Below are 12885 nucleotides of genomic sequence, written 5' to 3' on the forward strand. Positions count from 1 at the left end.
CCCTACATAGCGCTACGGTTAAAGCCTGTTCAAATATTTACATTGCAATCTGTCCTTGAGGTGTATTTCGATGAACAAAAAAACATTATTAATATTTTATCAAAATCGTATATGATTTCATATAGAATAACTGGATATAAGGATATATTCGGCCGGGTTTTTCTACAATAAGCGTTCAGGCATCTATTTAGCCACCTGCATACCCGGAGTTTCACCGTGACCTCTACTGCTATTGAAAATACTTGGTGGCGGCGCTGCAAACATTTGGGTTGATTTTGACGATGTCAACAGCTCTGGTGGACGCGGTGCAACCTTCTCGAAAATAACTCATTCATTTTGTACTTAAACGTCGCAAGAAGGGCTTATGTGCTCCTCGCCGTGTCATCTCCGATTCGGAGTGCTCTGTGTTGTCGGCGTTGAGCAGCCTGTTTCAGCTGCACTGCATCAACATGGTAAGTGTGACAGCGAGCGAGCTATGTCCTGTACTGCTAATCTTTTCTTCGATTTGCTTCGTTTAAATATGATTTAGTTGTCATCGGACGCATTTGTCCTGACTGTCTTGAATAGTGATCCCATTCAATCCATTTTGCAGCAGTGCTACAGGTGTAGCTTCTTGCTCAGCTAACCGGTAGCTAACTCTGAGGTGCACCTGATCACGATTTCATTCTTTTACTGCACTGATGTAAACATTTTAAATAACCTTTAGGTTTGGCTTTTAAACTTGCTTTCTTCCTGGTGTTTTATTTTGGACGCTGACGATATTGGGCAATTTAAGTAGTCTGACTTGGCTACTGTGAGTGTTTTGGGGCAGCTAAGGTGTCTGCATACACCTGAAGCATCTTATTTGACCCCTGGATGCCCTTAGAGTGACTATGGTGAAATGTGTGTTAAAAAATTTTTTGTGTGAGGTGTTAAATGCATTATACGGCAAGTAACTGAAAACCAACTTCATTTGAATGTTTCAGTGCTTTTTGCACAACCTCAGAAGGTGCTGAATGGCAAATGGTGGTCTGCCACTTCGAAAGGCTTCCACTATTCATGCCTTTCGATGACTGACTCTGATAACCATTTAAAAGCCAGCTAAGAGTTTAATTCTATTCGAATCTGGAATTTGACTTGTGATTTTTGTCGTTCATCAGGTCGTGCACTCATTCTGTGAATTCAAAAGTTTAGAGGTCAAATTGTGTTCACCTGTTAGGTCAGAAATATTCATCCAAAAGCTGAATATCCTAATTTTCATATGTGCAGTGATGGGTCGGCAAGCCTTCCTGCGTAGAGCAAATGTGTTGAATAAAGTGCATAGGCAAAATTGCATACGTTCGACTTTGTGTATGTGGCACATGGAGACGTAAACAAACACAAATACCACCAGGTCCCAAACTGTTGACGACTTCATTTATTCCTCCATCCAAACTCAAAAGCAGCTCACCTTGTTTGAAGCCCCTACTGACTAACGTAACCAATTTGCCATCCATATATTCCATTATGCCCTTTAAATTGTTTGTTCAGTTCTACAGTGAGAGAAGGGCTTGAACACACAAATTAAAAAATAATAATAAGGTTCGGGGTCGAACACCTTCCCCCGCCCACCCCCTACAGATTTCAATTGGTTGTCTGGTGAGGAAGGGGGTCAAGCAGTACGGGCAAGATAAGAGAACGCATGCTGGCTCAATTTCCTCGAGGTGCGAGAGATCCTTGCAGGTTTCCTATGACCATATCTGCGTCCATCCAAGCAACTTGAGGTGGTGGGCTTTTGACCCACATAGCACACACTGGGACGATGTGAGGTTAGGGGGTCTTCTGTTTGGCCATCAGTCCCCTCTGAGCAAAGATAATTGCCACGTTATTGGCACTCTCTCCTCTCTGGTTGACTTGAGAAAAAGTATTGACATATGGTTTTGGAGCTTAGATCAGGTGAAGTGTGCATGAGCCCTGTGACCAATTTCATATGTAGGTCTTGTGTGTTGCTCCAGTCTGTAATTCCCATTAAAATATATTTTGCGGGGTTATATTTGGAAGTACAACAGCAGTTATAAAATGTAATTGTATTTTTAAACTCTTTTCCGAAGAACTGTATCAGTTGAGTAGCTGTATAATTTAAGCATTAACCAGTGTTTTTTGTAAAGGTTTTCATTCATTGCTTCCCTGTGTGAAAAGCGATTGTGATACCTGAAGGCTTGAGTCAATTTGCCGAGCTCACTAACAGCGATTGGATTAAAGCTCAGCTTGATGGTGATGACTGAGCCCCTAAGTACTAAGTGAATATTGATCTTTGATATTGAGCTGCTTGTGTTGCCAGCTTTTCATTCTCTTCCATGCTTTAGTTGGCTGGTTTTTTTTTCAAATTCAATAGAAATAAAACAGTTGGGCAAAAATCATGTTTCGAGATCGTCACCAAGGCCGTGCAGTCTAATGTTTTGCCAGTCGACAGTATAATTTACAGCTACGCAATGCTATGCTACCAAAACCATGAATCACTCCACCGACTTTAGGTGAAATGTTTGTTCCGTTTCACTGCCACTTAAAGCATTTTGTTTTCACAGGGTGTGATCGGTGTGCAGCTGGTGGTTACCATGGTAATGGCCAGTGTGATACAAAAAATCATACCTCATTATTCCTTTGCAAGATGGCTACTTTGCAGCGGGAGGTAATTTGCCCTATCGCACCGCTTTGTTGAATGTCTTTTCTTGCATTTGAAAAAGTTGTTTCTTGCTAGTCTGCGGTGGTATCAGCACCCTACGGAAGATGAGTTGAGGAACCTTGCGGGGAAGCAGAAGGGACAGAAGAGGAAAGACAGGTAAGTGTGCCCATGCTGTAAAGATGCTACTCGGTGGAAGAGAAGGTGCCATAGTTGGACATCATGTTGATGGCTTGGAACGAGATGTTTGGAGTCAGGAGACAAACCTGTTTTTGTTTCTGATCCGAAGTTGTTGAAGGAGGCTTTCAGTTGTGACAGTGATCATTTCAGAGGCAACTCGGAATTCCCCCCCAAATTTGCCAAAAGACAATTTTGTCGTCATTGGGCGGGTGTCAAATGACCACATGAATTTAGTGCTTTATTTCTTAATAGGGGTTTAAATTGAAGTCACTACTGGGAGTTAATCCTCAAAGGGCGGGCGCTGGCTTCCACAATATTCCTTTTCTCTCACCCTGTATGAGGCAGGTTGGTGTTCGGCGGCACCACATGTTCAGTAATCCCCCAAAAGAAAAAGATGGGCCACTGTCTTTTTTTTTTTTGCCAGTCGCCCCCTTTTCCATTGTCGGCTCGCCGACTCCCTCGGTGGGGTGAAGCTGAGCCCCCTCCTCCTCTTTTTGGGGGGGCTGTCAGGTACCTCGAGAAAGAAATGTGACTTGGGTGTGTTTTGGCCCAGGACTCTTTGTCCTGTGAATGTAGTGCCCACACTGGGCTGAACAAACACAGGGCAGAACCGAGGAGGCCCATCAGATAGTCGTTGATGCTCAAAGGCTAGCTCACCCTTACCTGCTGCGAGTGCTTTAGTTCTGCCTTTGCCGATAAACCGCACTTTCAAAGAAAAGATAAGTACTCATGCGCTCCGCTTTTAAGTATGACTAAAAAAAAAATGAATGTAGAATTCAATTTACCTCATTTTTTGTTGCTCTTCAGGAAGTACAATGGTCACATAGACAACAAGCCGCTAACCGTACCCAAGGACATCGATCTTCAACTCGAGACAAAATACATCACTGAGGTCGACACGTTAGGTACAAAGCTTTTTTTTCTTTTTTTTGCTTTGGATGTGCCTTCTAAATGTCTTTTTCCTGCGCCCTCAGCATTGCACTACTTCCCCGAGTTCCAGTGGCTGGTTGATTTCACGGTAGCGGCGACTGTGGTCTATCTAATAACGGAGCTCTACTACAGTGTCGCTCAACCCTCAGGAGAGATGAACATCAGTGTTGTCTGGTCCATGCTCGTGCTCGCCTTTGTGGTGTATCCTTCAATCGTCTCGTCAAACGGGCTCTGGAGCGACGGTGTATTCGAATCACATAGACGCTACTCTGTGAGTCATCTGGAAAGCAAAGAACATTTTGAAAGCATCTGCTTTGTGTCGCCGGGCTTTCGAAATGACACCAGAAGATCGTTTTTTTCAAAAGCAGCCGCTACAAATCCCTCTCGTTGCCTCTCAGACGGCGAGCGGCTGTAAAAACAAACGACTATCGTGACGGTCCTGTCACAGCGCTGAACAAAATAACCTTTAATATCAGATGGACGTTGTCCCTGCCAGAGCCACGAGAAAAATATTGTTTCCTCAAAACGCTGCCCTTCGACTAACGGACAGTGTCTCGATTAGTCGTCGGGTGTCAGGAAGAACTAAACGCCTCTCCTAAAACCGCTTAAATGTGTTACGAGACAATAAATGGCTACAAATGCTTCGTAAAAAGTGTGATGTCATAGCAGCGCGACATCATCAATTCGCCGACGAAGCATGGGAGGAATTTCCAAACGAGAAACCCGAGCTTGATTCCTCTCCCCTTCATAACGTAAAGCAAACGTGTCGTTACCGTGCGACTAAAAATGTTTTGTTCTCAAAGGAACGCGACTGTTTAAGCAAATGGACACAACGCGAACCCTCTTTTTCAATCGCCTCGTACATTAAACGCCTTTGTCTGTAAGAGAGGTCGAATCAATCCAGCGTGATTATGTCGACCCGAGCGGCAGCGGAGTCTCGGAAATGATGCGAGGGATCTCCTTCTCGCTCGGCCCGACTGCCAGCGGCACCTTTATGGTCCGCAGCTCCCCCGCTATTTTGCTACGCTGAATGATAGCCTAATAATATGCATTATCCGTGCCGCCAAGCACAGGAATCAATCTTTTCCAGTGCTCCTGGTCAACCTCGGCTCGCCGCGGTCAGATGGTGTGTCATTTCCCCGGCTACGTCCGAGATTGGAGACCTAAATTTCCCAGCGCGGGCACCCGACGTGCTCGGTGGGAAGGAATAGAGCAAGGAGCGGATGACACGGGACTGTGAAGATGAGGGAGCGCGTTTCTTCAATATATGTGCTAATGGAGCACTTGATTTTCAGTTTTCCCGTTTCATTTGTGATGACAACGTTTAAGACGGTCGCGACCCGCGGCCGGCAATACGGTACCGTTAGCCTTGGCCTAACTGCCGTGGGCTCCTAAAGCACTTTTATAAGATCACTTTGGTGTCTGAACTGGATAGATACACTCGTCTGCAAAGAGAAATATTCGAGCGAGATTTATCAAAATACGTTGTTGGCTGTACGGTCTTGTTTAAATGCAAAGTTTTTGTGATGTAAAAAAAAAAAAAAGGATAAACCAGAGTACGCTTTCATACCTTTTATTTATTATTATTCTTACACCTCAAGCCTGTATAAATAAATTAATTATAATAAAATTAAATAATATAATAAAATTTATAATAAATAAATGAATAAAACAAGAAACAGTGGATAGTTTTTTTTTTCCCCAAAACAATTTAGAGGCCCTTTTTTTTTTTTAATTACTGTCAGTCAGGGGCGGCGCTACATGGTGGCCACGGGGGTCCAGGGATCTCTGGCCCTCCTCATCTCTGTATTCTTCGATCCCTTCAAACTCTTTCCTTGACGGTTTCCCTTCCAGCAAGATTCTCTTCTCTCTGACAACTCACTATTTTAAGCTGGAGGAAGGAGGCGAGCGCTCCCTCTGCATAACATTCGGCTTCTTCTTCTTCGTCAAAGCCATGGCCATTCTCATCGTTACGGAAAACTACCTGGAATTTGGTCTGGAAACCGGTGAATGCTGCTCCGTCCTCAAGCCTCAACTTTCTGTCGTCCTCAAACTGAACTGTCTTTTTGTCTTCTCTCCGAGGTTTTGCCAACTTCTCTGATAGCGCACTGCAGTTCCTGGAACACCAAGGCTTGGAGTCGCAGTAAGTTTGCTTGAACTCATGTTTATTGCCTTGAGAAAGTCTTCCTGACTCCACAATTTCTCCACTTTTCAGGGGTCCCATTTCAAAACTTACCTTCAAGCTAATCCTCGCCTTCCTCTGCGCTCTGATCGGAGCCTTTTTAACCTTCCCAGGTCTGCGATTGGCCCAGATGCACCTCGACGCCCTCAATGTGACCACTGCCAAATTTACGCAGTGAGGCACAGCATTTCATTATGTAGCTTTCAGCAGTTTTTTTTTTTCTTCCCAATATTCTACGCACATATTAACCTTTGACTCTCCTGCTCACTTCAGAACTTTGCTTCATATCAATTTCCTGTCGCCGCTCATCATGGTCCTGCTTTGGGTGAAGCCCATCACCAAGGACTACATCATGAACCCCACCCTGGGAAAGGACAGCTCGCCTTTGTGAGTAAACCAGATCGGAACGTAACCGCTCTTTTTGCCACCCGTCTCGTTGTTGTGTGACTCAGCGCTGCTCCGTGTCTCCGTGTCAGGATGGCTGAGCAGACGTACGACACGCTGCGGTTATGGGCCATCATACTGATGTGCGCGCTGCGGCTGGCCATGATGAGGCATCATTTGCAGGCCTACCTCAACCTGGCGGAGAAGGCGGTGGAGCGGATGAAGAAGGAGGCGGGGCGAATAAGTACCGTCGACCTGCAGAAGATGGTGATTGGCGTCATCTGATTCCCAAAAGCAGCGTTGTCAAACTTGTTTTCATCACCCCCCTCTCTCTCTTTTTTTTTTTTGTCTTTGTTCTTCAGGTTGCACGTGTTTTTTACTACTTGTGTGTAATCGCACTACAGTATGTGACACCCCTGGTGATGTTGCTGCACACGACTTTGCTGCTAAAAACCTTAGGTGAGCCTTCTTGACGGCCGTCCTAATAACTCCACAGACTTGAATACAAGACCTGAAAAAATTCCAAAGAAAAGCAATTTTCAAATCATCCTGATGCCATCTCTTTTGTTCTTTGGAGACAATTTGATAGTGTGATGAAAGCAAACGTAAGAACACATTCCATGTGAACGCTGACAGGTGTGGAAATCCAAAATTTGTTGAGTGATTGTGCTGCTGCTTAGCGTGATGGAACAAGCACCGGAGAGAAAAAAAGTGTTCATTTTTGATTATCATGCACACAAGTACAAAGGAAAAGTTTGACCTGTATATTAAATCAATATTTTTCATTGAAATAAATTGAAATGCCATAATCGGGTCCCTGTGAGCCCACTTTGATGTACCGTGTCGCTTGTTGATGTCAGGTGGACACTCATGGGGATTCCATGTTGAAGAAGAGCTGCCTTGCACCCATCAGATGGACTCTGCATCATGGGAAGCAACAATAGCGCCCCCGGTGGTGGAGGCGGGAGCGCGGTCCTCCGTCACCCAACTCTCCGTAGCCCTGGGGGGACTGAAGACCGTCTTCAGCCCTTTACTTTTCCGGGGCCTCTTCTCTTTCTTCACGTGGTGGATCGCTGCCTGCCTGTTCTCCACCTCCCTCTTTGGCCTCTTCTACCATCAGTATCTAATGGCGGCGTAAAACAAGGCCCCGCCCCCCCCCGCCGCACTGACTCACCATATCATCGGAACTATCGGTTTGACTCCCAGTGCTTCCTCCGCAGATGACAACTGTGTGGTTTTTCCATTCACTCCTTTTTATTCACATTACAAGATTTCTTACATTTAGTAACGATCACAAACACGTGACTGACAAAGTAACAATGGTGGTTAAAGACTGTATATCATGCTGGACATTTATTATTTTTTATTTTTTTTCCCCCTCTCCTGCAGTTATTCACAAGGAAGTATGTTTTGGTTTTTGACTGAGTTATGGCGGCTAACTTGTTGGGTGCAAGACACGCACCTAAAGAGACTCTGAGATGAGCTGCCCTGTCGAAAAGTGTTTGAAAGAGTCTTAAAGCGACGGCGCATGACGGAGGAGCCAATCGGCCAACATTCGATTGCTTGAATGTGTCCAAATGAAGTTCAAGACGTTCCAGAAGATGTTGAAACAAGCAGCGTGACCTCTTGTTTTTTTTTTTTTTTGTTTAAATATGAAACTGAGCCATTTTGAAACAAGCGCGGAGCTCTTTCCAAGCAGTTGTGACTGTTTTCAGAAGGGGAGGGGCCGTGCTCAGATGAGCTGTTTGCATGCACGGAGGAGGGCAAGATGTGTCGCCTACTGTTGTTGATGCGAAAATGCCTTTTAAGTTTTTCTTCCCTTGATTGTTTTGCTAACTCTAATCACTTTTTTTTTTTCCTCCCCTGTTTGAGTTTTTCTAACAAATCAAGTTGATTGGTGCCAAGTGTTCCCATGCCTGTCTCAAACCACATCTCCACCTTAAGGGCCTTACAGTTCATGAAGAATTGTGTGTGTGTGTGTTTTTGTATGCGCAAATCAAGACCGAAGTGTATTTCTTGACAAAGCTAATACAAATGTCCAAACGTTTCAAAAAACAGGGCACAATGTCCAACACTTTTGTGCCCTTCGCTACCTTCGTTCGCTTTTCCCACGGGAGACAACTGAACATATTTTTACTTTGACAAAATGGGGAAACAACGAATGTATCAAGCCTGCCTGAATTGGATGTGATTCATTTTTCTTTTGAACCCCTCCACACTTCCTTTTAGTCATTCTGCTACAAACTTAATGTGGTCGCAATTTTATGTCCTAATGACTGTTTTATTGATCTTTTTGTTGTATTTATTAAAGACGTCTAGGCCTGTAAACATTATTGACTTGAATCACTTTTGTACATGTTACGACAATTCAATTTCATCTTTTTCTTTTTGCGCGGCCTGTTCGGTTGGGAAGTAGCTGGGATACTTTCAGGATTCGCTTTTCTTCTGTCCAGTGCCACTAAAAGTTTTGCTTTTATTCCATTTCATGGATTCATAAAGTAATGTACTGATGTTGCTCCCGTATGTATTTATTTCAGCATTGGAATTTCTTTTTAAATAAATTATGTTCTTTTCTTTGTGGATCTGTTCATCCTTCACACTTGACAAATATTGGAAAATGAAAAAAAAAACACTGATTTGTTGAAATGTATTACAGATAAGAGTGCACAACTGCATTCAAGTAGCACCATTGTGATTTCCACTGCCATTGTCCATGTCTTTAATACCTCAATAAGACCATTACCACTCCAGCTGAGATATGTGTCCTTGTGTAAACGACTATTGATTAAGATCAATTTAGCTCATCTTGCCGCTGTGTCCTTGCTGCAAACAGCAAATGCTTCCAAAGTCCTCTTAGCGCACGAAAATTACTTATGGCCTCAAGTGCCTTTGTCGGGCCGAGCGGCAAAACTGGACCAATGCATCTGTAGGTCTCGATCAATAAGAGATTATAAGCATTCCAAATAGACTCGACTCGTGAAGAGGTTCCCCCATTCACTTGATTTAGCGCAGTGCTTCTGAAATAATGAGTATTCGCTCTACAATGAAGAGCGCAGGGAACATACGCACACACTAGTGATGTGCATTACAGTTCGTTTAAGTGAACTGAATCTTTAGAATAAGTGTGATTCCCTCGTTAAGTGCACCTTATTAGGTACACTTGAAAATGGCGGTGTACCTAATGCAAAGTCCGTGTAATTCCCTCGTTAAGTGCACCTGCGTGAAAAGTTTTAGCTCCTGCGGAACGTGAAAGTGACCAAAAACCTTTCACGCAGGTGCGCTTAACGAGGGTCACTTGCAAAACATGTTGGAACGCGGCCCCGAGGACGAGAGCTTGACACTTGTGACCTTTGACCATGATATTTCCCTAATAAAGTGGCCTGTTATTAGGTACACTTGAGAATGGCGGTGTACCTAATGGAGTGTCCGTGTGATTCCCTCGTTAAGTGCACCTGCGGGAAAAGTTTTAGCTCCTGCGGAACGTGAAAGGGGCTAAAACTTTTCACGCAGGTGCGCTTAACGAGGGTCACTTGGAAAACATGTTGGAACGCGGCCCCCGAGGACTAGAGCTTGACACCTGTGACCTTTGACCATGATATTTCCCTAATAAAGTGGCCTGTTATTAGGTACACTTGAGAATGGCGGTGTACCTAATGGAGTGTCCGTGTGATTCCCTCGTTAAGTGCACCTGCGTGAAAAGTTTTAGCTCCTGCGGAACGTGAAAGGGGCTAAAACTTTTCACGCAGGTGCGCTTAACGAGGGTCACTTGCAAAACATGTTGGAACGCGGCCCCTGAGGACTAGAGCTTGACACCTGTGACCTTTGACCATGATATTTCCCTAATAAAGTGGCCTGTTATTAGGTACACTTGAGAATGGCGGTGTACCTAATGGAGTGTCCGTGTGATTCCCTCGTTAAGTGCACCTGCGTGAAAAGTTTTAGCTCCTGCGGCACGTGAAAGGGGCTAAAACTTTTCACGCAGGTGCGCTTAACGAGGGTCACTTGCAAAACATGTTGGAACGCGGCCCCGAGGACTAGGGCTTGACACCTGTGACCTTTGACCATGATATTTCCCTAATAAAGTGGCCTGTTATTAGGTACACTTGAGAATGGCGGTGTACCTAATGGAGTGTCCGTGTGATTCCCTCGTTAAGTGCACCTGCGTGAAAAGTTTTAGCTCCTGCGGAACGTGAAAGGGGCTAAAACTTTTCACGCAGGTGCGCTTAACGAGGATCACTTGCAAAACATGTTGGAACGCGGCCCCGAGGACTAGGGCTTGACACCTGTGACCTTTGACCATGATATTTCCCTAATAAAGTGGCCTGTTATTAGGTACACTTGAAAATGGCGGTGTACCTAATGGAGTGTCCGTGTGATTCCCTCGTTAAGTGCACCTGCGTGAAAAGTTTTAGCTCCTGCGGCACGTGAAAGGGGCTAAAACTTTTCACGCAGGTGCGCTTAACGAGGGTCACTTGCAAAACATGTTGGAACGCGGCCCCGAGGACTAGGGCTTGACACCTGTGACCTTTGACCATGATATTTCCCTAATAAAGTGGCCTGTTATTAGGTACACTTGAGAATGGCGGTGTACCTAATGGAGTGTCCGTGTGATTCCCTCGTTAAGTGCACCTGCGTGAAAAGTTTTAGCTCCTGCGGAACGTGAAAGGGGCTAAAACTTTTCACGCAGGTGCGCTTAACGAGGATCACTTGCAAAACATGTTGGAACGCGGCCCCGAGGACTAGGGCTTGACACCTGTGACCTTTGACCATGATATTTCCCTAATAAAGTGGCCTGTTATTAGGTACACTTGAAAATGGCGGTGTACCTAATGGAGTGTCCGTGTGATTCCCTCGTTAAGTGCACCTGCGTGAAAAGTTTTAGCTCCTGCGGCACGTGAAAGGGGCTAAAACTTTTCACGCAGGTGCGCTTAACGAGGGTCACTTGCAAAACATGTTGGAACGCGGCCCCGAGGACTAGGGCTTGACACCTGTGACCTTTGACCATGATATTTCCCTAATAATGTGGCCTGTTATTAGGTACACTTGAAAATGGAGGTGTACCTAATGGAGTGTCCGTGTGATTCCCTCGTTAAGTGCACCTGCGTGAAAAGTTTTAGCTCCTGCAGAACGTGAAAGGAGCTAAATCTTTTCACGCAGGTGTTTTTAACGAGGGTAACTTGGAAAACATATTGGAACGCGGCCCCTCGAGGACTGGAGGTCGACACCCCTGGTTTAAGTGAAAAGTGCCACACCCGCCCTCACCCCCACTTTCTGATTGGCTGGTTGATCTGTGACATCACTCGGACACTCCATTAGGTACACCGCCATTTTTAGGTGTACCTAATAACAGGCCAGTTCATTAGGGAAAAATCACGGCCAAAGCTTAACTGAAAGTGAAAAGTGCCACACCCGCCCTCACCCCCACCTCCTGATTGGCTGGTTGATCTGTGATGTCACACGGACACTCCATTAGGTACACCACAATTTTCAGGTGTACCTCATAACTTTATGTATTTTTTATACGTGTCAAGAATGTGTATTTGACGACTTGCTCTTTATTTTGGGGGACACCAACACATATTACACAACGTAAAACACATACATATTGTCATATAAAGCAGTTAACCAAATGTCAGATTTTTGTTTTCATGCACAAAAAAATAAAAACAAGGAATAAAACACCAGACAAGTTTTAACAGGTTTTAATGTTTATTAAAATAATAATAATAATAATTAAAGTAAATTTCAAACCAGCAATCTAATGTGAAATTGCAGTAGATATATTGGATAACAATATTTAAGATTCAAGAGTTTTTATTCGCCATGTTTGAGCGTGCCAAACAAGGAGTTTATTTGACTTCGGTACATCACAATCCTCTGTTCAACATTTAGGTGACTAACAACACTCAGGACGTGTGAAAAATGACAAATATTCTCAAACATCCCCTGATCTTAAACTCCCAGGAGGGCAAGGAAAAACTCAAAACTCCAACTAGGGGAAATGAGAAACGTTGAGCAGAGACCACAGATGGGAGGGTCCCTCTTCCAGGATGACCAGGCTGCAATGGATGCAGAGAGGACACAGTACAGTGTAGACAATTCAAAAAAGGTGTGGAGAGCAGGATGTTGTTGCACAGCAATGACTCTGAGACTCTGAGTGGTGTGAGTTGATCAGAGCAACAGTCTCTGTGTCTGCTGGTTTTGGCGTACAGAGCTCTATAACGCCGTCCGGAGGGGAGTAGTTCAAACAGACTGCAACCTGGGTGAGATGGGTATATGTGCATACACGTTATTTGAAGTGTTATCAAATCAAGATGACCCAAAGAGAAGCATCATCTCCCGGTTGTTGCATAACGGCGCATCCCTTCATGCAATAAAGTTAGTGGAGTAAACGTGCATAAAAGAAGTGGTGTTTCAGTGAGTGGTTCTTTCTTTCCTTGGCGAATCGTAATACATACTTACATAGTTCACGCCAGGAGGGTGACGCAACACGTTCACTGACTGATCCGTTGATGCACAGGAAGGAAGGCAGTTGACCCATTGACTCGTTCGCGAACGCGAAAGTCAGGAT

General features: G+C 44.6%; 1 protein-coding gene across 1 annotated transcript; it reads left to right on the forward strand.

The window, feature by feature from the left end:
• The first annotated feature begins 208 nt into the window (after nucleotides 1-208).
• Nucleotides 209-8894, forward strand: tmem161b (transmembrane protein 161B). Its single transcript, XM_037259314.1, has 12 exons — nucleotides 209-452; nucleotides 2544-2647; nucleotides 2717-2797; nucleotides 3626-3723; nucleotides 3793-3949; nucleotides 5603-5754; nucleotides 5831-5891; nucleotides 5964-6104; nucleotides 6204-6317; nucleotides 6407-6581; nucleotides 6677-6773; nucleotides 7175-8894. Exons 1-12 carry the CDS (start codon nucleotides 450-452, stop codon nucleotides 7450-7452), a joined length of 1461 nt encoding a protein of 486 aa, XP_037115209.1. The 5' UTR covers nucleotides 209-449; the 3' UTR covers nucleotides 7453-8894.
• Nucleotides 8895-12885: the final 3991 nt, after the last annotated feature.

Source organism: Syngnathus acus, chromosome 9, assembly GCF_901709675.1.
Source record: "Syngnathus acus chromosome 9, fSynAcu1.2, whole genome shotgun sequence".
NCBI lineage: Eukaryota > Metazoa > Chordata > Actinopteri > Syngnathiformes > Syngnathidae > Syngnathus > Syngnathus acus.

Coding starts and splice junctions, on each gene's coding strand:
- tmem161b (XM_037259314.1), top strand. Junction 3,724..3,792: donor CACTGAGGTCGACACGTTAG/GTACAAAGCTTT, acceptor CTGCGCCCTCAG/CATTGCACTACTTCCCCGAG. Junction 5,892..5,963: donor CACCAAGGCTTGGAGTCGCA/GTAAGTTTGCTT, acceptor TCCACTTTTCAG/GGGTCCCATTTCAAAACTTA.